The following is a 25,327-nucleotide window of genomic DNA, read 5'->3' as shown; positions in this document are numbered from 1 at the left end:
CTTCTGTTCTTAAATACGTTATCACAGAGGCGTTACTGCTACTCCTGATTGGCTCGGCCTTGGCCAGTGGCAGGAAGTCCATCCTGGAGCCGGCTGGCATTGGCTCCATGGGACAGGAGAAGCTTCTAGCAGCTTCTAACAGAAGCCACCCTGGTAGCCCCTCCCGCTACCAAAACCCAGCCACAGAAACCCACTATAAGGCATTACAAAATGCTGTATGAGTAGTACAGTGTATTATCTTACATCCACAAGTGTCATTTACCAAATTTCTGAATTAACTTGATTATGAAAGGTAACTATAATTACGTAAACACTGCTACAAATTAATTACAAGTTCAGAATTCGTTTCAATTAAGTAGTATGAAAAGCACTTGAATAAAAATTCCATGAACCTTTTATGTCACAACCCAATCAAATGAACTCTCAGTGTCAGACAGGCACTTAAAAGTCAAATGTTTCTTAATGTACAAAGACCCTTCAGTTTCTCATATTCTTTCACAAAGCACAAGCCGCATATGATAAAGGACCCAGCTATAACTACCAGAACAAAGTATTAAAGACACCCTTTTGGTTCTTCAAATTGGCAGTATAATCAGACGACAGAGATCACAGTTTAAAAGGACAATATTTAATTGATCTCCAGAAATTTTTGTATCATGCTTACAGGTGATCAGCTTTTCCAGCTACTTGATACATTCATGAATTTTTGAGGTCTGTTCAAGTTCAAAAATCTCTTACTTTTCCTCAGTTGAGATTTATTTGACAATCCAAATTCACATATAAAATACATTTTTACATTAAAAAAAAAAAAAAACTCCAAAGAATCTGTACTATTCCTACAGGGCAAAAATGATGTTCCTAAAAACCATTACTTTGTTAGGGTGTATTTCACAAATGGGGGCACTATGCAATGGAACTTATGAACCAACACCACATGGCCACTATATTAATCCACAGACAGCACACAGAATAAATGAAGCAACCTTGATTATTCTAAGACGGTAAGATCTAGCAGTTGCAGTTTTATAGGTTGCAAAGGATATGGACAGTAAAACAAAAATGTTCAAACAGCAGTTGCAAAAATCTTTTTTTTTTAAACCTTAATTTACATATAATTTAGTCATCAAATTTAATCTTTTTTCCCTGGAATGCTGTAATTTGAGACACTTGTTCTTTGCGTCTCCTGCTTGCTTCCCATGAAGGATGAAGAGGCTGCTCCAAACCTGCTTTCTTATTGTCACATTTAATACCTGAAGCTTTTGCAAATGGTTGCTTCTTCAGCTGTGGTTCTCTTTTAAGAAAACCTGTGCAAGTACAAAACAAAGCATTAACTACATCATGAACCTTCATAAATATATGCAAACTACTCTGGGATTGCAGATATTTTCAAAAATTTAATAATGACCCATGGGGAACACAGTCATCTGAATATTCACAGCAAGACTTCCTCACCTTGCAGCCCAGTAAATTGCCATTCAGCGGACTGCAGATAGTTAAGATTTATTATTACAGACTACACTTAAAATTTGTGTAGACAAATATTCAGCACAGTCTAAACTTTTTTCTTCACAACAAACCAATGAGATATTACACAATATAACTCATTATGACTGAAATTATATCCTCGATCAAATGAATTCCAAAATGGTATCATACAGTACAAATGGAATAAAATACTGTATTTTCAGGAGCTACTGGAGTAATTACTTAAGAGACAAGGTTCTAGGTACATATTAAAATCTGTACCTTTACCTCTGCACAAGTAAAACTAACTGCTTGACAGATGGAAAAGCACTTTCCTGTGTAAACCGTACTTTAAGTATTCCTAATACTAAAAAAATAGAACATAGCAGATAATATTCACGATTAAAATGAAAGCTCAACAATTTGACCATTTTAACAACAAATGTTAAAATATGTTCCACAAATTTGAAGAGAAAAAAGTATAGCTTATCCTAACTAGACTGCAGAGGCAACAAAATCTCAAGATAATTTTACTCTTGTAATTTTACCAGGTTAAGTAATACATACCTGTTCTTCCATTTTTGAGTGGCTGGTCTTTAGGATTTCTAAAAATAAAAAGAGAATTTAGGATTTTTAAAGAAATTTGTAAGACTACAAACATCTGTGAATAAAGAATCATTACCACCAAAACACGCATGCAATAACTTTTCAAGCTTATCGTGCAAGCCCCTTAAATGCTGTTTTACCTTTGTTAATAAAGAATTAAAAATAGAAGTATTCAGAAGTGACTGAATTCGGATGCAGGTCTAGCTAGGAATACTAGGTGTACATCAGTGCTAATGTTAATCTAAAAAATACCTAATGTCAAGAAAGCGCAAGAAGACTGACAGATAGTTTCTGTGAACATGTTCACAGAACATTTAATGGGCTCAAATTCTCTTTGTTTGGTAAGGAATACTAAAAATCACAACAATTTCCATTACTGTGAAGGAGGGAAGGAATGCAGAACATAACATGGGGAAAAGGTTTACCTTTTTCTGGCTTGAGATTTCTGATTAGAGGTCAACAAAGAACTGCAGAACACTGATTCTAGCCTGATTGCTTTTGCAGGTGGCTTTCTTTCTTCCATGATCAAATCTTGTGCTGTCCCAGGAACTGTGCTCTTTTCTTTCTTCACTACATTTTTCTGAAGTCTATCTTTATCTTTTGTTGAAGAAGGATTAGTTACTGCTGCTGTCTTTTTCTTTCTTTTTACTTTGCCAATGAAGAAATCATCATTGCTGTCACTGTCAGAATTTGATGACTCGTTATAAAACCTTTCTTCCGTACTATCATCGAAGTATTCCTTTTCACTAGGATGCTCCTGGTCACTATCACCAATTTTCTCTATTATTGCATTTAATTTGTTCATACTCATATTTTCTTTCCTTTTTTGATAGCTACATTTCTTTTCTGTTTTCTTCTCAGTGACTATTTGCATTTCTACTGCCTGAAATGAAGATTCTTCTGGAGCATATGCTTTCTCCATTTCCAAAGTTTTCTGCTCAGATGCACTCTCACAAAGTTCTTCAGCCACCCTGTCAGTCTCCATTTTCATACTCAGTTTTGTTTTGTGTCCACATCCTTGCTGTTTTTGAGCTAGTTTAGGAGCTTGGTCATCCAAGTTGCTATTGAATTGTTGTGCTGCTTTAGGCTGTTCTTCTGACTTAGCCTTTTTCAAAGGAGTGGCTTTGTCTGGGTTCTTTCTTGCATCCTTAAAAGCTTTCACAGCAGCTGTGCAAGGGGGAGAGAAAATATTTTGTTGCAGCTACATGTCAATTTACATAAGTTATTTTTACATAATAAAACATTTTTGCAAGTTAAATATGTAGTTTTGAATATGTAGCATATTTTGAATGTCCTTATCAATCATTTACTGAACACATGGGGCAAGACCATAGAGTACAGCATCAACAAAAGCGAGGACAAGAAATTATTATAAATGAAATACAATATGAAATTTTTGGTTTAACTGTGAACTTTAAGCAAATAATCTGCAGTTGATAATCATGTTCACTTAGGGCATTACTTTGAGTGTAAAACTGCAAACTAATAATAAATTGCACATATATAATTAAATGAATATTTGATATGCTCTGTTATTAATCAAGTAACTTTGTGACATTATTACTAGGACTTGACCCTTTTTAGCATCAATTTTATGTAGAAAATTTCCGTTTCAAGAGAACAAGAGAGAACCTAAAAAACCAGGAAAGACACCCTAAGGATTCTGGGGACAGATTTCGGGGAAGATTTAGAACGTAATTTGTAAAACCTTTTAGTTGCCTTTGGAAACCCAGTTGTAATGGTCCTTTTACATTCCCATTTAATTAAAAAATATTCCATTACATTAATTTGATTTTTAGAGTTCCCATTATAAACCCTGTTCATTCAACACCCTGTTTGTTCTTAAATGTCATATTGCATGCAGTCACATATAAGACCACTTCAACCAGTGTAAATGATTACAAGTTTGTGGCACTTGGTTCACTGCAGTTAGTTAGGGTAACTACAGAAGCTTTTAGTTTTGGGGTTTTTTTTCACTTTTGTTTGTGCCAGAAATATACAGGAACAAAGTACCACACCAGTAAGCTACTGAAGTAATAAACAAGTTAAAATATTTCATACCTTTAAGTTCAACAAATCTAGGCTTTAAAGTTGGATGTGTTGCAAGTCGTGCCATCGCTCGCTCAGTTGCAGTACAATTTGGCTGTACAAGAAAAATTCAAAGGCATGAAGTCAAAAAAATGGTGATTACTTACAGGAGTCTGTATCAGTTATGCTACAATGCATATTACTGTGATTCTGCACAATGAACTGAACAAGAGGAAAGCTTATGATACTGTAATAATTTTACTTTGCCTGTATTATCATAATTCTAAATGCAGAAAAATCTGACTGTCTAATCATGATAGAAACATAACAGATATGTAGATCATATGATATTTCTCAGGTACTGAATAGGGATAACATGATTTATTTTTTAAAGCATACCAGACACATCTTTTAGTGCTAGCACACTGATTTTACATTTACAATTTCTTACACATGAAAAGCAAATTCATGAACCCACTGAATGAAAGACATCATATTGGTAGAAGGCATCTGCTTGAAGAAATATAGCAGATTGCAAGAAGTGCAGTATGGATGCCATAAAATTTGGCAAAACGACACAGCAGGAAGGAATATGCATTAAATGTGGTTGAGATGCAAGGTCTAACTTGACCATAAAGACTAATAACCTTGAATTTGATGCAGTAGAATAATGGAACTCTGCCAATTGATTCAAAGAAGAAAACTGATCTTCTTGCTTTAATTTTAAGGAAAAAAAAGAGAAAAGAAGAAATTCCTTCTTTTCTGACTTTCCCTTTTATATCCTGGAAATAAGGTATGACACTTTGTAAAAGCTCTCATTTTCAGGTTCTTGTCTTCTTGTTAGCACTCTCCTTGATGCCTTAAGCCCATAATGATTTTCTTATTTTTCTACCTTATAAGTTTTATAGGTAATAGAAGTAGATTTTAGAAACCCTTTCTCCCTCCTCCCCATAGTACCCTTTAGTTTATACATTCCTTAATCATCTCACCCCATTCCATACCCGCCTATCACCCTACCCCCATATCCAGTAGAAAATGTTTTGTCTCTTGTCAAGGCAACCCTGTCTTGTTTGGAGAACGCTTGTATCTTGGCCTAAACCGCAGGACAGAGTCAAGGAACTGGGTCAACCCTGCTCTCTGTACACTGAAGATGATGAAGATGATGAAGAGGGGGTCCCAAAAAGCACCCCAGACCCAATTCCGAGAGGCGGGCCAGGGGGTGGACCAGGCCAAAAGTTAGAGGATGGACACACTTGGGATTGGCCAGATATTGTTATAAATGTAACATCTTGGGCACAGTCCGGCGCGCGTCGTGTAACATCTTTTGCCTTGGCATAATTAAACCCTTTCTTATCTCACCCCAGCTTACGGCTCCTGAATTTTTTCGTAGCACCAGCTCAGCAGGCATCACCTTGAAGAACAAAATAAGAGAGACCTAAGACTTCCAAAGGCAGTCTTAGGGTTTTTGTGGAGGTTTTTTGTTTGTTTGATTTTAAGGGAGGAAAATGAGGTGTAATACGTATGTAAAACACAAATTTAGCAGGAAGATTTCTTAAAGTCTGCTTTGGGAGAGAGTAAAGGAGATATAAATTTCTCCCTTCCTCCTAGTGGTTCTGTAATGGATACATGTTTAAAGTGTTGCTATCTGTGGTTTGAGCTATATGCTACAGGAAGTATCACAGCAGAAGGCACCCGAATCAACAGATGACGATACTTGTAAAGAACCAGGCAAGTGCCCTGTGACCCAATCTGTACTGATTTTGGTGCCCATCAACTCAAAAAATCTGTGGCCTCTCCTGTCCTCAGCAACCACCGCAATAGATGGAGCCTAAGCCACAGGTATGTAACCGGTAGAGAATAAGGGATGGAGGTACTGGCTCTGCCCTAGGATGGAGTTAACATTCTCCATAGCAGGCAAGATGGTGCTGTGCTTTGGATCTCTGACTAAAACATCTTAGTGTTGGTAACACACCAATATTTTAGTCATTGATGAGCAGCGCTTGCACTGTATCAGAGCCTTCTCTGTTTTTCGCTCTGCCCTCCCAACAGGCAGGCAGGGAGTGGACAAGAGGTTGGAAAGGAAACACACCTGGTACAGCTGATCTATATGGACCAAAAGGACATTCCATTCCATATCAAGTTGTGCTTAGCAATAAAAGCTTGAGGTAAGGAAAAGGAATGGGGGGATATGTGCGGTTATGGCATTTGTCTTCCCAAGTAACCTTTTAGAGGAATGAAGCCCTGCTGTCTGGGTTGTGGCTAAACATTTGCCTGTTGAAGGGAAATAGCAAATAAAATCCTTATTCTCTTTTGCTTGCACATACAGCTTTGATTCACATATTGAACTGTCTTTATCTCAAGATAGAGTTTTTCTCACTTCTTCTCACTGGATGCTATCCCCATCTTGCAGGGGAGGTAAGCGAGCAGTTGTTGGGTGCTTAGCTGCTGGCTGGGGTCAAATCACCACAACACAAACCCTACTTAATACATCAGCAATGGACATTTAACATAGCTGACTGAATTCACATAAGAGTGCTCAGTGGCAAATGTTACTTGTTTGTGTGTACCTGCTCTTCCAACAGAATCATGTGACTCAGAGTATAAACAATTATATATTAATTGCATAAAGATAGATGGACACTTCCCACCAACTACTAGAGCAGGAGAGTCAGTTTCAGTGCTTTGGTCTGAAGGAAAGAGAGCACAAGAAGGCACTACAACTACAGCAGAGTCAGTACTTCTAAATGCAGAAATATTTAATTGGTTTGCAAAATGTAAATCTTATTCCTCAACCAATGCAAAGCAAATCCCATTTTGTGTTTCTTTTGCCATAGTTTTATACAAAATATACTTCAGGTACATCAGCATATTTCATGTTTGAAGTGCAGAGCATCCGGGAATTCTAGCACTTTCCTTTTTCCTCAAGTCTCTGTTACTACAACATTAGTTCTCTCGGCCAAGAAAAAACTGGAAAAATCTTTTCTCTGAACACTGTCTACAGAACTATGAACACAGGTCAGAGCAGACAGGACAAAAGATGGGTCCATTTCCAAGGGCCACAGTCTGGCTTACTTTCAGGCTAGCCTAGGTCTGCGAACTTGAAATCTGAATTCTAATCCCCATGTGACAATGCTGCATGCTGACACCAGATTCTTGGGACAGAGAGCTCACATTTCTGAAGATCATATGCTATTTTCTTTGGAGATTTTTCTATAGCTGGAAAATCTATTTCTGAACTTAATTAATACACTTTTTCCCTCAGCTACTTCCTGTGGGTTTTGAAAGAATATACCATGAAGTTCAGAAAGCAGCAGCAGCTTCTGTGCAACATCTGGCGTCCTTTAATTCAAATATTTATAGAAAGGGTTTAAGCATGTACAGGCCAATCCATATGGAATAACCACATTTTTTCCTTATAGCAAAATATTTCACAAACACAATTCACACTGATAGACAGTAGCTAACAAACAATATGGCATTCACATTCTTTAAGATTTCCCACTTTTCTCTGTAGTTTGTTTTGGGTTTTTTTTGACATAGGCAATGCTCAATGTATTTTTCCTCGGTATTTTCCAGTATATAAAACCTTATAGAAACATAGAGAATAGAGAAAATAAAACTTGAAAGAAAAATGTCAACTCTCTTTACAAGCAAGAATACCCTCTCCCCACTTCTGCCACCCCCTTTATGTTTAATTAGATACTAGAATTGTACACTTTTATTCTGACATATTCCTGCTACTTCTTGTACTATTTTGCACTATGTATTTTTTATGCAAGAATGTACTAGTACTTTCTATATGAACACTCTCCCTCCTTCAGTGCAACTGAGGTGCTGCAAAGTGAACAAAGAAATGGAGCAGTACATAGTCACACTTCTTGGTGAGAAGTTGTAAGTTACTGTGATGGTTTTGGCTGGGGTAGAGTTAATTCTCTTCACAGTGGGTTGTATGGGGCTGTGTTTTGGATTTATGCTGAACACAGGGTTGATAGTATGGAGATGTTTTTGTTATTGCTGAGCAGTGCTTACACAGAGCCAAGGCCTTTTCTGCTTTTCGTATTGCCACGCTGGCAAGGAAGTTGGGGCTGCATGGGAGGTTGACAGGAGAGACAGCTGGGACAGGTGACCCAAATTGACCAAAGGGATATTCCAGGCCATATGCCATCATGCTCAGTGTACAAATCTGTGGGGAAGAAGGGCAGATGTTTGGAGTGATGATGTTTGTCTTCCCAAGTAACTGTTACATGTGATAGGGCCCTGCCCTCCTGGAGAGGCAGAACACCTGCCTGCCTATGGGAAGCAGTGAATTAATTCCTTGTTTTGCTTTGCTTGTGTGCACGGCTTTTGCTTTCCCTATTAAACTGTCTTTGTCTCAACCCATGAGTATTATGGCTTTTACCCTTCCAATTCTCTTCCCAAGTATCCTGCTGGTGGGGGAGTGAACGAGAGGCTGCCTGGGGCTTGGCTCTGGCTGGGGTGAAACCACGACAGTTAAATACAGAACCACCTGAAAGTCAGTCTCCTCAATCTTTTTATCTTGGCAAGTATTTCCATATATAATATTGAAACTGTCTGTCATCACTGACATCATGCATGCCCCACATAAGGGAGACAAACTTTGCACCAAGAGGCAGTGACTGGGAATAGAATGGACATTACAAGCTTGCTAAGATAAAAGAAGATTCACAACAAACAGCAAGGTTTGAGATGTGCTGGAACAGGGGTCAGAAGCATGGAATGGCTCCAAAAGCTGGCACCACAGGGTAAAAAAAACCCAACAGTATAATGTAAACATCAGGCATAACCTGCTTCATACAACGCAGTGAGAATGAGAAACTGAGCGTCTCACAGTCTCGGAGCAGATGGGATTACAGGAGCTGAAAGGCATGCCTTGGTAGTACACCTGAAACAGTAGAGCTTCAGGATGAATTAAAGGGCAGAAACCTGTGATTAACTCGGGAGCATGAAATGGAGACTTCTGACTATCGCTTAATTTTGATTAATCTTCCTGTTTCAAGACTAATTTTGTTTGTACCCTCTCTGCTACAGTTATGATCAATAACGGGAAAAAAAGAGCTCATACTTTTAATTCTTCATCTGCATTTTGTGCAAAAGGGAATTGCCTTGTGATACGTCTCATCAGAAACAAGACTGCTACTAGAAGAGTATACTACTAAAAAGACAACTACTAGAATTTCAGCTGGGTGACAGTGCTACCAAACCGATAATGTTTAGTGGTGCTGCATCTCTCATTTCAGATCATCTGTTATTTAAAATAATGACACTCAAATGGAGAGAGCCAGAAACCCCACTAACAAGTATGCAGTACATGGCAAAAACCATGACACAAAAAGCAATCTCGAAGTATGTCACACTAGCTTCTAAACTATCCAGAAGTACGCTTTAATGTCAAATGTTAACAACCCGATTTTAAGCAAAAAATGGCAGAGACAAGGCTAACCAGAGTAAGCATAAAAAAAGTAAGACCTAATTCTGGGCCAAAACAAGATGGCATTGCAATAGCCTTTGTAGCAGCTTAGGAGAAGAGCTCTCTACTGAAAAAAAACCCAAAACACCAAAACCCCAAACAACTAGAAAACCTGTTAACCCACATGTTCTTTGCAGAGCTCTAACTAGTTACAGCTGTCTTTCATAACAGCAGATGTGATTAATGTGAAGTCACAAGAGTGGTTGAAGATGCCAAATCATGGCTGCCACCCAAGTCCATACTATGTCCTTATACTACTTTGGAAGAAGATGCTTGAGAGAAGTTACTTTCTGACTGTGAAATGCAGCTAGGTTCTCCCTCTTTCTTTATGTCTGTAAGAAATACAGTATGTGATCTGTGGCCACCAAACATGGTGAAGATTTGGGTATGAGAGGCAACTGGTTAATGGTATCATTCATGACAGCATTGCACTCTCAGCTCCTGACAACAAGAGGTTGTTATTGACTGTGTCTCAGCTTAATAATGGGACAATGAGTGAACTAAGGGATGTAGAAAACAGGTTACATGTGGCAAGACTTCATAAGAGTGGTTCTCCCAAATACAGAAGTAACAGGAAGCAATCCCATTATAATCAAAGAAGAGAAATGCCAGCATTAAATACTTTAGAATCTGCACTGGAAATGGATAGCCAAAACCTGTCAGATCTATAATAATCTATTACTTCATTTTCACTCAAGCTTTACCAATGTTGCATGTAACACCAAAATGATGGTACAGGTGTTATGAAGTAGCAGTTATACCAGCTTAATAATAAGACAGGTGAGAAGTTCTTACAGAAATCAATTCTGTATGGATCTCAGGAAATCATCCAAGCTCCAGCAGAATTTTTTTTAATTGGATGATATATGATTTTTAAAATAGGTTGATGAAAAATTTCAAATTGAAGCTAAAATACATGTCTTAATAGATCTAAAAGCTTTGCAAAAACTCATAACGAAAATGTCTTGTGGTAGAACAAGAGAAGAAAAACTGAACAATTTCTTACAAAACTTCAAGATACACAAGTAAACTTGTTTATTATTGTTTTCAATGCTTGCCACAGTTCATATGAATTTACATGTTTTTCTGTTATTGTGGTAATTCAACCATGAAAATATTTGGATATTTACTTTATTTATCTTGCAAGCTGTGATGGGTTGACCTTGGCTGGATGCCAGGTGCCCAGTGAAGCTGCTTTATCACTTCCCTCCTCAGCAGAACAAGGGAGAGAAAATACAACAGAAGGTTCATGGGTCAAGATAAGGACAGGGAGAGACCATTCAGCAATTAATGTGACAGGCAAACAGATCTGACTTGGGGAAACAATATAATCTACTGCCAATCAAATTAGATCAGGGTAATGAGAACTAAAAACAAAATCTTAAACCACCTTCCCTCCACCCCTCCCTTCTTCCCAGGTTCAACTTCACTCCCAATTTTCTCCTCCCTCCACCCCAAGGGTACAGTGGGACAGAAAATGGGGGCTGTGGTCAAGTCATCACACTTTGTCATTCCTTCCTCCTCAGGAGGAGGACTCCTCACACTCTTCCCCAGCTCCATTGTGGGATCCCTCCCATGTGAGACAGTCCTCCATGAATTTCTCCAACATGACTCCTTCTCACAGGCTGCAGTTTGTCATGAACTGCTCGCGTGTGAGTCCCTTGTGGGGTCACAAGTCCTGCCAACAAACCTTCTCCCACATGGGCTCCTCTTTCCATGGGGTCACAGGTCCTGCCAGAAGCCTGCTCCAGCACAGGCTTCTCATAGATCACAGCCTCTTTTGGGCACATCCACCTGCTCTGGCATTGGTCCTCCACGGGCCGCAGGTGGATCTCTGTTCCACCATGGACCTCCATGGGCTGCAGGTGCACAGCTGCCTCACCACGGTCTTCACCACAGGCTGCAGGGGAATCTCTGCTGCGGTGCCTGGAGCATTTTCCCTTCTACTTCTTCACTGATTTTGCTGTCTGTAGGGCTGTTTCTCCCACATAATCTCACTCCTCTCTTCTCTGGTTGCAATTGTTCCTGTGCATTCCCCCCCATTCCTTCTTAACGATGTTATCCCAGAGATCCTGCCACCATTGCTGGTGGGCTCAGCCTTGGCCAGTGGTAAGTCTGTCTTGGAGCTGGCTGGCTCTGGCTTTATCAGACAGGGGAAGCTTCCAGCAGCTTCTCACAGAAGTCACACCTGTAGCCAACCCCACTACCAAACCCTTGTTATGCAAATCCAACACAAAACCGTTACGAAGAACATTATGAAGCTGAAGACTCATGGCAACATGGGGTATCCTGGGCAATCTTGTTGCTCATCTGTAGAGCTGCACACAACAGAAGGCAGAAGTCTGGAAAATCTAGCTGACCTTGTGCTACCAGCAGTAACATTGACTCAACTCATCACTGCCTTCCACAGACTCTTGGATCAAGAATCAGGGAGGAGCATGAGATTCTTCTAAATACTATGAAGGTACTTACACTGCCCTAATTTCATTTGAATGTCTGGACCACAGCTATTCTTTTCCCCATAAATTTTTTCACTTACATTCACATTCACTTCCACATTAAGTGTGGTTTGTCTTTTATCAAAAAGAAGTATGATGTATAAACATGTTTCTATCACTGCTCCTCTTTTAAAATAAAAGCTTCAAAATAGATTGTAAATTCAAACAAAAATAGATTTCTTGCTATTCTTTGCTGCATACATGATAAAAACACCTACTATCCAAGCATTTGAAAAAGTTTAAAGGCCCTTTCAAAAGCCTAGAACTTTGTAAGTGTTAGATGACCATATTTAACTGGAGTATAAAAGAGTCTATAATAGAGTTTCTTTAGATTAACCTGTCATAACTAATTAAGCCAATCATACAAGTGTGAGGTAAATGCTTATTTTTCACATTAGGAAATGGTCAAATAAAAAATGGAGCATTTAATCTCAAACTTCCAGAGTGATCTACAGCAGAGATTGGCATAAACCCCAGACCCGACCAAGTACAAATTATGTACTTAATCTTCTCAATTCTTTCTTTCTTCTCTTTATGCAAAGAATAATTCCCATGATTGTTTCAATAAAGGCAAGTCAGAGCAAAAAATTCCAGAATGAAGTAGGCATGGATTCTTAATTATTTCCTCATGGAGAACAGGGTGAACTCTAGGTGTAAGCAGAAACAGCAAGATTGTGGGAAAACTCAAATGCTGCTTCTCCAGTTTTTCCAAGGCTATAATACTCTCAGTTTGGCATCCAACAAGGAAAAAAAAAAACTTCTTAAGGTTATGAAAGAAGACATAAAGTGAGCACTGTGATAACTCCTCCCCCAGTTACGGTGGTCTAATTCATTGTGACTGTATCACTATAAAATATATGCATCTTGCCAAACTGAGTAAAAAATTTTGGGACACAGCACAGTAAAATAGATGCCACTAGAAAAACACCCAAACTCCACAAAAGAAAACCAAGTAAGAAAACCAACCAAATAAGGCAAGAAACTAAACTGCAAAGCAAAATACAATGAACCAGAAATCCGGAAACAAAAGATATACTTCAGGGGGAACAGAATCAAAACACATCTCGGGTAACAGACAGTAGCTGTGAACAATATATAGAGAAAGTTCTTTGCCTCAAAATTCACATAGTCTTAAGAGAAGCTAATGAAGTTTGGAGGAAATGTCATACATAAATTAGTTTAACACCCACTAGATATCAGATCTGAAACCAGAACTGACCTTTACAGAAAAGTGAAATCAACAGATCATTTGTCTGTAACTGGCCATCTAGAATGAGGATCTGAAAACTGAAAATAGGCAATTGTTTATTAATGCTGAATAGGGAGTTAAGCTGGTTAATATCAGAATGAAATCTGAAAGATAACTTTTGGGGGAAAAAAATTAAAACCTGATTATTTATACTTATTTGTTATAGAAAAGAGAGCAGAAACACAAAGGAGACCAACAACATCCAGGCAGTGCTGTAAACAGAATTCTCTGTTTACAGAGCAGTAAACAGAATTCTCTGACTTCACTGCAACATGAATGCACCTGAGCTCCCAAGGTTCAGCTGTGAACCCGGGGCATGTCCAAAGACTGAGTGAAAGTACATGGTAGCACAGAATTGGTGTGATAGAGGGATGAGCTCTGTATTATTAAAACTATCAATGGACCAAAACTTCACAGTATTCTGTTTTGGATGAACCAAAGAAGTTTCAGAATTGAGATACTGCTCTCCTTATGACATAAATCTGCTGAAAAAACTCCGTACTGAACTATCAGGGATGTAATCTTGATACAGCCTTACAATATTTCACTATAAAACAGATGCTCAAACCTCAAGTTACCACTTGTCAGATGAAGCCCAACACAGTACCATATGTATAAGCACATACAAAATTAAGTTTAAAGTAGAGACATTCGACATAGTTGAGATCTTCAAATTCAAACAATCTCCAATTTAATCAGGTATATTTCAGATAATTTACAATGAAAATGAAAAAAGGTTACCCTTGCCAACAAACCCCATCTTGCTCAGACCTCCACATTTACAAGCATTGCCACCAGGGAACACATCTATATATAACTAAAGTGCTGTCAAGTCAATGTCTTTAAATAAAACTCTTGGGAGAGACATATTTCTGCTCAGAGCACTGTTGATGGAACTAAATATGACAGCCAGGGATTTGGAAGCACAGATGACTTAAAGACTTCATGAACACTGCACGCACTAACGAGGGGTAGGCCATGTTATCATATGCTACTCAAAACAAGACAGCATTTCTTGGCATACCACACTGCAATTTATGTGCACAATTGAAAACAGATTTGGTTTTTTTTAAATATATATGTTTTTCAGACTTTTTCTGAAAAAGACAATGGAAATACAAATGCAGCTCACTAAAAAACTATTAAAACATCTGAGATAGACACACCAGTTCTTTGGCATCAAAATGTAGACTTTCCATCATTAAGTCTATTGACAATGGATTTGAAACCTACTCTAATGATAAACACATGTCAGATATATATGTAACCCCTGATATTACTTGAGCATATCAGCAGATGACGGATGTAAATTAAATGGCAATCCTGGATGTTCAGATTTTATAGCAAGTATTTCACTATATGGCACACTGAATCTTTATGCTTAGAGGCTCTTGGGCATCTTCTAGGCCAGTACATTATTATTACTTAACTCCGGCATCTAGAGTTTTCCTAATGTGAAATGACCACAAAACCATTCCAATCAATTTGGCAATTACTCATATTCCAAACCCAAGAAAAAACTAGACCATAATCTTTTAAATTTAATGCCATTATACTTCCACTAAGTGACTGGTTACCTCTCATTTTCTCTTATCTACTAATATTACCATAGAGGGGCAAAGTGCTTTAACCTTATGGTCTTATTTTACCAAGCTCTAACTTTTTAATATTGATGGTCTTAGCAGCTACATTCATTGACATCCCAATAGATAAGATTTTTAAGAACAGAATTCCAGTAATTCATGAACATCAAATTTTTCTCCTTCTAAAGTTAAGTTTTTAAAAGTTCAAGCAGTAGTAACTTTTCATTTAGTTTTCCACTGTTAATAAAATGATGGGCTTCATATCAAGTTGAAAGAGGCCTTCTAATTCCATAACTTCCTTTTTTTTTAATTTTTATAACTATCGATTTCTTAATTCTGAGTTGCAGCACTTTAAAAACTGATCCACACAGAAAAGAGAGGAAGAAATCAGAATGATATTGCACTTTATTTCTATATGATACATCATGAAAAACTGATAGAGTTTCATTTATAAAAATAAAAGGAGCAAAAGACAATAGCAGATGTTTTTAATTTTTAGAAATATCAGGAATGTCAGATTTACTTTTTTTCCTGTTTTTGCAATGCAATTCTGAGCCACACCACAAAGCAAATATACAGAGCCTTTCCAGTTAGTAATGCATGAGTGTCAGTCTTTAACACAAGTAATTACAATTGTTTATATAACATTAAAGACATCTTAACGTTTTAAGTTCTCTAAGCAGCCAAAATAATGTTTCAACTCGTAAATTCTGCCTTATGTTCTCTCTCCTTGCACTTAATTTCTAGATAGAAGTGCATTCACTTAGCACACTATCATAGAGTGCCAACTGTATGGTGCTTCTCAAAACAGGATCAAGAGATAATAAACTATGGCCGTTCTTCCCTCAAGGGTACACTGATCTTTGTTTCTTACATGAACACACACAAAAAAGCCCTGCTGGAAGTTAATGCTCTTAAAACAGCTTCATGAACCTTAGTCAAAAGTGTTCCATGAGTACCAATACTTACAGGATTTACAGACAGATCACAGAATCACAGAATATGCCATGTTGAAAGAGACCCACAAAGATCATCCTGTCCAACCCTTAGCCCTGCACAGGACATCCCCAAAAGTCACACCATGTGCCTGAGAGTATCATCCAAACACTTCTTGAACTCTTGTCAAGGCTTGGTGCTGTGACCACTTCCCTGGGGAGCCTGTTCGAATGCCCAACCACCATCCGTGAGAAAACATTTTGCTTTCTCCTTTGGTTGCACATATCCTTCTCTCTGTCCCTTCATGTGGATCAACTTTACAAACTGATTATTTTCCTGGTGGATACATAAAGGATGTAATTCAAAGATTCTGTCTTAAGTACCCATATGGATTAAGGGTAATTGAAAACTTTCACTATTATTATCTGTCCTAAATTTGTAGCTTCTCTAATCTCATTTAACATTTTCTGTTCACCATCATCATTCTGACTGGAGGCTGTAGGACATTGCAAGTATCAAATTTTTATGCCAGTTGGAAATTCCAATCAAAATGCTTCTTAGGGCTTTTGTTTTCCATTAATATGACTGAGCTGTTAAGACTTAAAATACAGTGCTTCACAGAACAGCACCACTCTCATGCATGTACCTCATATCCCATTATTCCTCTAAAGATGGTGAATTTCATTAATTATCTTGAAGACCTGGTGGAAGGAGAATATCTATTTTATATGTGATGATATTATATGTCAAGTATCCTAGTTTCCCTCCACTATTTTTTTCGGTGCAAGGATTAGTATGGAAGCATTCATAATATACACCCTTTCCCTGTAGCTTAGTATTGGAGGTGTCAATCAACTAGCACTGTAGGCAGTCTGATTTACCTTCATTATTTATTGGATCAAGCTGTTCCATTCTTGGGCTTTAAGAGACATCCTGAAAAGTAGCCATATGTTCCCTGTATGTCATGTCATTGTGAATATGATTTTTCTCCATACATATCACCTTCCCCACGCTCTAAAGTATTCCTTTATGTCCTTTAAAGTTTTCAGTGCAATTTTGACTATGCTGCAGGTCATCCTTTCTGTCCAGCTTTCTCTGGCCCCACAGGTACTCCAAATACCTAAACGTCTCATTTTTTATAACATACTCTCACCCATGCATTCAGATTCTGCCTCTTAGGCATTGTATGCAAGCCTGAACAATATTCTGGAGAAGGAGATGGTGAACGTCATTAACTTGGCCTTCCTGAATTTAAAAAAAACCCAAAGTTGCCACACCAACCACCATGAGAATCTTGCCATGACACATTTTTTGTCCTGTATTTTTTTCAAGAAAAGCATAGAAACAAGACTACTTCTAATATTTTCCTCCACTGTTCCAATGACAGCTCATACCCAGAAAGATATTTATACACCTCACTCAAATACTCATTTAAAATAAGAATGAAAGTTGTGAGTTGCTTGTCTTTCATGAGTGCCATGATATAAATCTTTTTGGGACTGAAGTAGTACAGCCATGTGCATGTGCAGCACCATGCATCACATCATCACTACCACAGGCATATCCGACCTCAAAAGCACTGCTCTTCCAACCCACCTTTCATCCATTTCTACTCTCTCAAGTATGTTTATTGTATTTGAATTACCCAGATGATCAAAGACAAATATCACTTACAAAAATGTGAATCAAATTCCTCTGAGCCTTACTGAGAATAATATGCCTGCCCACATTCTGGTCTGACACACCAAGTAAGTGAAATGAGCACATTCAAATCAAAGGCAATCACACCACTTTTGAGTTTGAGCCTGGTCTAGGGATGGGACTGTACTTTAATAAGCTTGAACGGTCTGTTCATCTAGGCAACAAAATTAAGAAATACGGCTTCACAGGAATGCAAATGAGTGGTAGAAAGATTCTTGGACTAGCAATTTAAAATTTGAAAGGAGACAGGCCTTTTGTATCAAAGATAAACAATACCTCTGTGGAAAACTGCCAAAGTTACTAGCAGTTTATTTCAACACTGAACTTAAAAAATATTCTTTCCAGAATGAACAAAATCAAAGCTGTAGTTAAAATGAGATCACTGCAATTTCTACTCTGCTATTGGAGATGATGCTAACTTTGGTCTAGTTTACCTCCTTGCTCTCAAACAGTGGTACTACAGCGGCATGTGTGTGGCAGCCTAGTTTGAATGCAAAGGGGCTAATGGAGAAGTGATCTACAAATTGTTCCAGAGACAGTAAGGGGAAGAGTGTGGTGGGGGAAGGAATGGCTGTCCACAGATGGGAGTGTGATAGACAGAACCTAATATACAGGATATGTACTTTCTCACTGGAAGCCTGGGGATGGATTGATACTGGCTAGGCTGGCAGACAGACAGACAGTCAGGTAGAGAAGTAGGTGGAAGAAGACTAGAGAAAGATTTGTCAAAAATCGACACTTTTATACTAACATAAAACTTCATTTGCAACCACAGCAATGGACTCTAGGCTCTAAAATACAGACTAGTATACACGAAAGCCATGCTAAACAGCTTGCAGTTCAGGTGATCAAATTTGTAAGGTGAGGAACCTTCAGGAAAAGAAAACAACGAACAATCAGTCACACAGAGAAACTATTTACGCCTCAATGTGATATTCATCAATGAATGTAAAATTCTTCACTTCATCAGTAATCTAAGGAAGACCACAGACATTCCTGTTTAACATTAACATCTGGTGTTTGACATGGAAAATTCTCAGAAAACAGTGGCTTCATACATTCAGTGTAACTGAATTCAAACAGAGTCAAAATACTCAAGACAAAAAGAATTCAACTCTGCAGTACTGATTCCCAGCATCAAGCCAATTATTTTAGTCTGTGATGCCAGAAATTTTACAACTAAATCAATGCATCACATATCCAATAAATATTAACATGTTGACAGATACAACTATTACAGAGAGAAAAGCATATCTGGCATCTGATATGCAAATGAATATCTATTGTTCCATACTGAAGTAAGAAGGGAAGATAACACTGTAACATATAGGAAAATAAATTGAATATAATTATTTTACTATTCTCAGCATAAACACATTGTTGGAGAATGGAAACGTGTACCTATAAGGCAACCCATTCCTTCTGGAGCAAAAGGAAGTAAGATAACAATATTTCCAATAATTAATATTTATAAAGAAAGGGGAGAGGAGTGAGATGGAGACTGTCAACCATGTCCAGATAGGCAATCATTAAACTATTAAATCATTCAGTGTAACAACAGAATTTAGATAAAAAGGAGAATGAAGTTTTTCATGGGTTCCTCAAAAACACCAGCCATTTGCCCCCATATAGCCAAAATTGAACCACAAAACTGCAAAGTATTAATGATAAGCACATTATACCAAGCTTATGGACTATCACATCATGATTCAGTAGTTTTCTCCCTATGGTTTATGGACTGCAAACAAAATATTTCCATAAGCAATGTTAAAAATCCATGTACATAATTGTCTCCTATTAAACGCAGTAAGAACAAAACCAGAAGTTTTATATCAATAATAACATCTATCCTAATCAGTATGTTGTGTAGTGAGTAGAATTCTTCAGGAGGGCTGGGGGGAGGAGAAGGGAAGGGATTTTGAAGAAATCCCCCAAACCTCAAACAAGAGACAGCAACTCTTTTGTGCCTGATCAAAAGCCTTTGAAGCTAACAGCAAGTGTTCAATTAAAATGCAAAAGGCTTTTTTTAGGGACCCTTTTTATGATTTAGTGCATTTCCTCAGATTAAATCTAAAGTGAATACAGAGGGGTTTTTCTAGATATTTTCCACCAGGGTGTACATTTTTAAAATAAATGAAGGCAAAGATCACAAGTGTACAGTTAGGATTTTCATTTAAAATAGAAACATTTATATTTTTCAAAGTTAGAAAATACAAATACGACTGTTCCTCTAGGGATGCAGATGTGTTTAATCAAAAATTCTACTTGATTCAGAAAATGCATCTGTCTCTGCCACAAAGTTCAAGAGTACTAGCACTATCAAGTTTAAAATTTCCTTAATAAATAAATGTATTTATTAGAACAATGTCTTGTAATCAAAGATTACCATCAAGTGAGATACCGTGGGAAACCTGATGCTCCAATTATTTACTTACTCACTGTTAATTGATGCCTCAAAGCTAGCAGCCTTTCATAAATTGCCTTTCACAAACCGTTGGTGTGAAAAATGTTTTCAATATAAATCTACAAAGAAGAACAAAAACCAAAGCAAGCACTGTGACTACTCCACTCTTGCTCTTTTTGGTTGGTGATAAGAGAGGGGTTGTGGATTGATATAGTAATCTCAGGCCATCATTTGCATAGTTTAAAAATTATATGAATCTGAGAAATGCTATTTTGATAATGTGACTGAAAGACTCCTTTGAAAAAAATGAAGTTAATACATAATCAGCCTGTAAACTTCATCCTTTTTCTTCCTGTCTGTCTTGAACAGAAGCACATTTCTGCCTCTTTCTCATACCCTTTTTGTCCAAGGACTTCCTTAGTCCTGCACCAGAGATCCAGTGAATTCAAGAAGTTTGGGAGATGAAACAGGGTCTTTTCATATGTGAATCAGTAAAAATCTCATCTGATAAATCATCAAAAACCTTTTCTTATTACTCTTAGCAATTTAATTGGTTCCCCAATCCCAAGTTCACTTAAGCCATATAGGTAAAGATATTAAAATCACTCATCCATGAAAAAATTCCCAGAACTTTTAACTGCAACATATCAGTTTTTGGGCATCTATAAAAATATCTGAACCTGAAGCCACACAGCATTAATGTACATCCTCCAAAATCATGTTAAGCCTAGCTGTCCTCATCAAGCAGCTTATATTTTTAATGATCAAAATCATACTGTGCACATGGTTGCTGTGCATGAGCTGCCTGAGATCCTGCTTTTAAAGTCTTCGAATTCCTTTTAAATTCCAAACAAGACAAAGCTGGTTCCTGAACATGAAGCAATCCAAAATAAGCTTGCCAGACCTTATATTAGCAAGAAAGAAAAAAAGAAAAAAAAAGAAAAAAAAAGGGCTTCTAAGAGCTAGTGATGACTTACATTTCTGGTCTAAAAAAAATTTCACAACACACTTAGAAACTATAGCAAGCTTTTCAGTAATCTTGAGACTCAGAGGGATGTGGCATTGCATGGCCCTAACAAACTTTAAGTATCATAATATACTCAAAATTTGTTGTGCAGAGTCCTCTTTGCAGAAAAGCATCTGCATGATTCAAACACAGCAGGATTTGAGCAATGGATGAAAATACAAGACTTAGTAGGAAAACGTGTTCTTTTCAAGGACCACAGATAAAAATCAGTGCAAAAAAAAGCAAAACCACGCTACTAAGGTTATGTGAAGATTGAATCTGGAAGCAAAAAACAGAGGTGGCATTTATCATCTGTGAATATTTGTTGGTATTTCTGCAAGTCAGAAGCATGTGCTCAATTCAGTCTTTGATAAAATTAATGGACACTGGTACTTTAGTCTTCACTCATAGAAAAACACAATAGGTCATTTCAATTTCAATCCTCCCCTTGCCAAAATTTGAAAGTCACTCAATTTCGAAGCACATGGACTTTTAGGAAAAATAAAAAGTATTTTCACTTAAAGCAAGATGACACTCCATATAGCTGCTTGTAGTAGAGAGTTCCATCATGCTGGAGCAGAATTCTGTCATTCTCAGTGTTTAAAGGACAGGAATTTTTTTTCATGTGCTTTACACCAAAAAGTTACTGGAAGAAAAGCTAAATGAGATGCTAAAAATAAGTTAGTCAATATCTGTTATTGCTAGTGCCGAGGCAAGAAAACTGGCTGCGGTTATCATGAAGGTGTTCACAGGTGGACCCATGTTCCCTTTTCTGGAGAAACAGCATAAATTATACACATACTTTTCTAATACTGGAAAAACATTAATAAATATTAATCTATTTATCCTGCTATCTTATCTAAATTACCTTAAATCTACGTTAGCAACAAGTTGAAGATAACAGTTAAGACCTTTGTCAGTTCTCAATTCAGTTTTCTGCTTGTAATGAATAGCATTTCTAGGACTGCCTTCCAATTTATAACTTCAGTATGCTGGAGCTCAAAATGCCATCACAGCTGCAAATATGAGTTTAAAAAAAAAAAATAGACAAAAGCTCTACCACATATTTTTCTAATTTTACTAAGGTCTGGCAAATATATTTGCTGCAGACAATGCACAGCTATGTACAGAAAGTGAATAAAGACTTAGTGAGAACCAAGAAAATACAGGTTCCATTTCAACAGTTGGAAATAGCACCAGCAATATAAACAACAGTCAAAGTTGCATGATAAGATTTACTACAATTTTTAAAATAGAATTTTTCACCTGTTGATAACAATGGTGCCAGCTGCAGCAATATTAAAATGGATTAAAATATTTCAGCAGAGGTGCACAAAAAACTGTCCACCTACTGCTTCTTGTCTTACAGCAATGTGGTAACCCTGTAATGCTTTTATAAATTTGGAAAGGCAGAAGTCCTGTGGCTGGTGACTCTTGCCAACTCACTCTGCAACTATTATAAATCTGATCTGCTTATTAGCAACCATGAGTATAGCCATATTGACAGATAAACCACAGGAGCTCACGGTAAACTGCCACTTGCTAAACACTTAGCACAATTTTATTGTACTTGACTGAAATCTATACAAACTTTCTTAAAATAGAAAAGTATGCTTATCTTATTCTGAAAAATATTGGGGAAACACAGTAATGGAACATAAAATCTCAGTGGGCAGAAGGAATTAAACAAATATCTTGACTACATGACCACTATGCAAAACTAATATTCAGCATTCCACAGTGAATTAAAAGCAGATTGCATTTTGTCAAGGAAAACAAACCTATTTTGACAATGAAAACAGCCACGGGATATTTTCCTTCAAATATTTTGAAATTCGAGTTAATGTAAAGGTAAACAGTGTGGTCTGCATTTCCTGAGACTACAGAATATTGCTAGGGATAGAAAATCAATTTTTTTTGTTGTTCATGTAATAGCTAAATGTGGGAAAATAAGAGATAAAATATTGGAAAATTAACTTTTGTTAAAGCACAGAAGGGATGCCTTCTTTAGCTGGGGATATTCTATGGCCAATCAACAGCAACCAATAAAGTCATGATGGCACAACCACTTGTCAACAGTACTGTACTAATTAATTGTACATATTCTTCTACTGCAGTGAGGTTAAAAAGTCTCTATGGGTTTAAAAATGCATCAGCATCAATCCATAAATTTGATTTGAAACATAAGTTCTATCCACTACAAAGTGTGACATTAACAGACTTTCACACCCTTGAAAAACAGGACCACTCTTGAAAAATAGGACCAGCAGCAGAAAATAACAGAAACAACAGATCAAACCCCCAAAACAATTCCATGAGGTTACCTGTATTATACGTTTTCAAGAATTAAAGCAAAATTAAAGCCTATTTTAAGTAAATATGGAAAGCACACCATCAGTCATGACCATGAATATATAAAAAATAACAGGACAAAATAAAAAAGTAAGTTTAATTATATTTCTTCAGCGTTCTTGGACAATAAAATTGTCCTCTTAGAAAATAAAATTCCAACTGTAAACCTATAAACTCCTTTAAAACAATAGCATCAGTTATTTCATTTTGGGGCTCCTACAGTTTATGAAACCAGCATAAGGCTTATGCATTTGAAAAAAGGTCACGTTTGAATTCAGCATCTCTCTTTGAGAACAAAATCCCTCTCTACATGTCCTCACTCATCCAGAATCTTCACTTCTGCATAATTTCTAACATTAGAGTAACCTGTTTCTGACTAGCTCACCTTCAGACTGGAAAAGCTTGGTCAAAAAAATTTAGAAGAATGCAGCTTTTTAGCTCCATGCCAGTATAGCTGTGACCTTTTCCTTACTCTGTTCTATCATTAAGAGAAGGAAAAGCAGTAAGATGCTTCTATCCAAACACTGTGCCATAAACACCAAGTTCCTATGGCGTTTTCCTATTAACTTGATTTTGCTAACATGAAACATTGAAAATCTTCCTGCACACTATGCTGATAACTGAACTACATCACACATGACTGTAATACACAATAGCATAGTTATATTACAAACGAATGGTGCCATTATACGAGTAGATTACCCAATTCTACATTAAAATTTAGCCTTTGGACTATAAGCATTTCAGATTTCAGACTCCCTCAGTGGACCACCCATAGCAGTTTAGGATAATGTGAAAGAAAATACACAATTTCATGTTCTGAGATTTTTAAATTCAGAATTGCTTTCTGGCATCGCTTCTGCAACACATGCCTTGAAATGGTACTGCTCTCAACCTCAGCTGCTTATTTCAACAAGGCTCTTCCCACTTCCATGTCATCTCTTACAGACAACACTACTCAGACAGTTAATATTTAATAATGTACCATCAGTGGGCTTCAAGAGAAACGTTACACTGAAACTAATAAGCCACAGGGGTGTTAAAATTCCACCTTTATTTCAAGCTAATGTTTGTCATGTTTTGTTCACACATGGAAACTTTTCCCTGCATTTAACAGTATTGAGAGCTTTTTTCCAACTGTTGTTGAGAGCTTAGATTATTTACACTAACGGAACCATGTATATGTACTATACAAACTAAACAAATCTATTTATAAACACTAAGAAATCACTACCATCTTCCTGGTATTCTGCTCCAATTACTAGGGATTAGCCCACCAGGCTAGATGACAAGTCACTTGCACAGATATGGAATTTTTTGTAGGTATGTCCTAGTGGATAAACTTCCTTAGAAAAGAAAGATCTACAATGAAGATGCAATACAAAATATAGAATACACCGTGCAAAATGCATGTACTTGCAACCACATATGCATCTTTTCCTAAGGAGTGCTCTCACACTCACAGAAGCAGGGGAAAGAACAAAAACCAGCAAGACTTACCTTTCTGCAGACACTTTCAAAGTTAACTTCGGTCCTAAGAGCAAGTCGGGTAACTTCATCTGGCTTTATTTCCTGTAGATGAAAGATACATTTATTCTTCATATGGTCAGACTTTAGGAAGCCTTTCTAAGGTTCACCTTCCTCAGGAACATTCTAAACATGGCACCTCCCCGAACTCTTAAAGGAAGAAAACCAGTTTGTTATATGGAGATTTTTTTGGTGTGTATGTAAACACTACATTTACTTACTTTTCCAAAACACTACATTATACCTAATATGACTGTATCTACTACTGCAGAAGGCAAGAGAGATTTTTCAACAGCAAAGTATGCAAAAGGTTTTATTTACAGAAGTATACCAATTGCCCACATTGCTGAGCTACAAATGAACTTTGGAAGGCTTTAAATACCCCACTTATCTTAGACTCTGAAATTATATCAGAACTTTTCAACATATGTGAATATATAAGTTTAAGACAATGAAATTGAAATAGAGAAGCAAAAAATATATCT

At 37.1% G+C, this 25,327-nt stretch overlaps 1 protein-coding gene across 2 annotated transcripts in view; it reads right to left on the bottom strand.

Moving 5' to 3' along the window:
- Positions 1-453: 453 nt before the first annotated feature.
- SRFBP1 (serum response factor binding protein 1) overlaps positions 454-25,327 on the bottom strand; it is a 71,886-nt gene continuing 47,012 nt past the window's right edge. For both annotated transcript variants that reach the window (XM_027670878.1, XM_027670879.1), the window contains exons 4-8: positions 24,816-24,887; positions 4,132-4,213; positions 2,496-3,237; positions 2,032-2,069; positions 454-1,304 (exon numbers count right to left, since the gene is read on the bottom strand). In XM_027670878.1, coding sequence (XP_027526679.1) covers positions 1,117-1,304; positions 2,032-2,069; positions 2,496-3,237; positions 4,132-4,213; positions 24,816-24,887 — 1,122 coding nt within the window. In that variant the 3' untranslated portion in view covers positions 454-1,116. The remainder of the gene's footprint in view (positions 1,305-2,031; positions 2,070-2,495; positions 3,238-4,131; positions 4,214-24,815; positions 24,888-25,327) is intronic.

This window comes from Neopelma chrysocephalum, unplaced genomic scaffold (genome assembly GCF_003984885.1).
Source record: "Neopelma chrysocephalum unplaced genomic scaffold, ASM398488v2 Primary Assembly neopelma1_96942, whole genome shotgun sequence".
In the NCBI taxonomy this organism is placed as follows: domain Eukaryota; kingdom Metazoa; phylum Chordata; class Aves; order Passeriformes; family Pipridae; genus Neopelma; species Neopelma chrysocephalum.
This window is presented reverse-complemented; position numbering and strand designations above follow the sequence as displayed.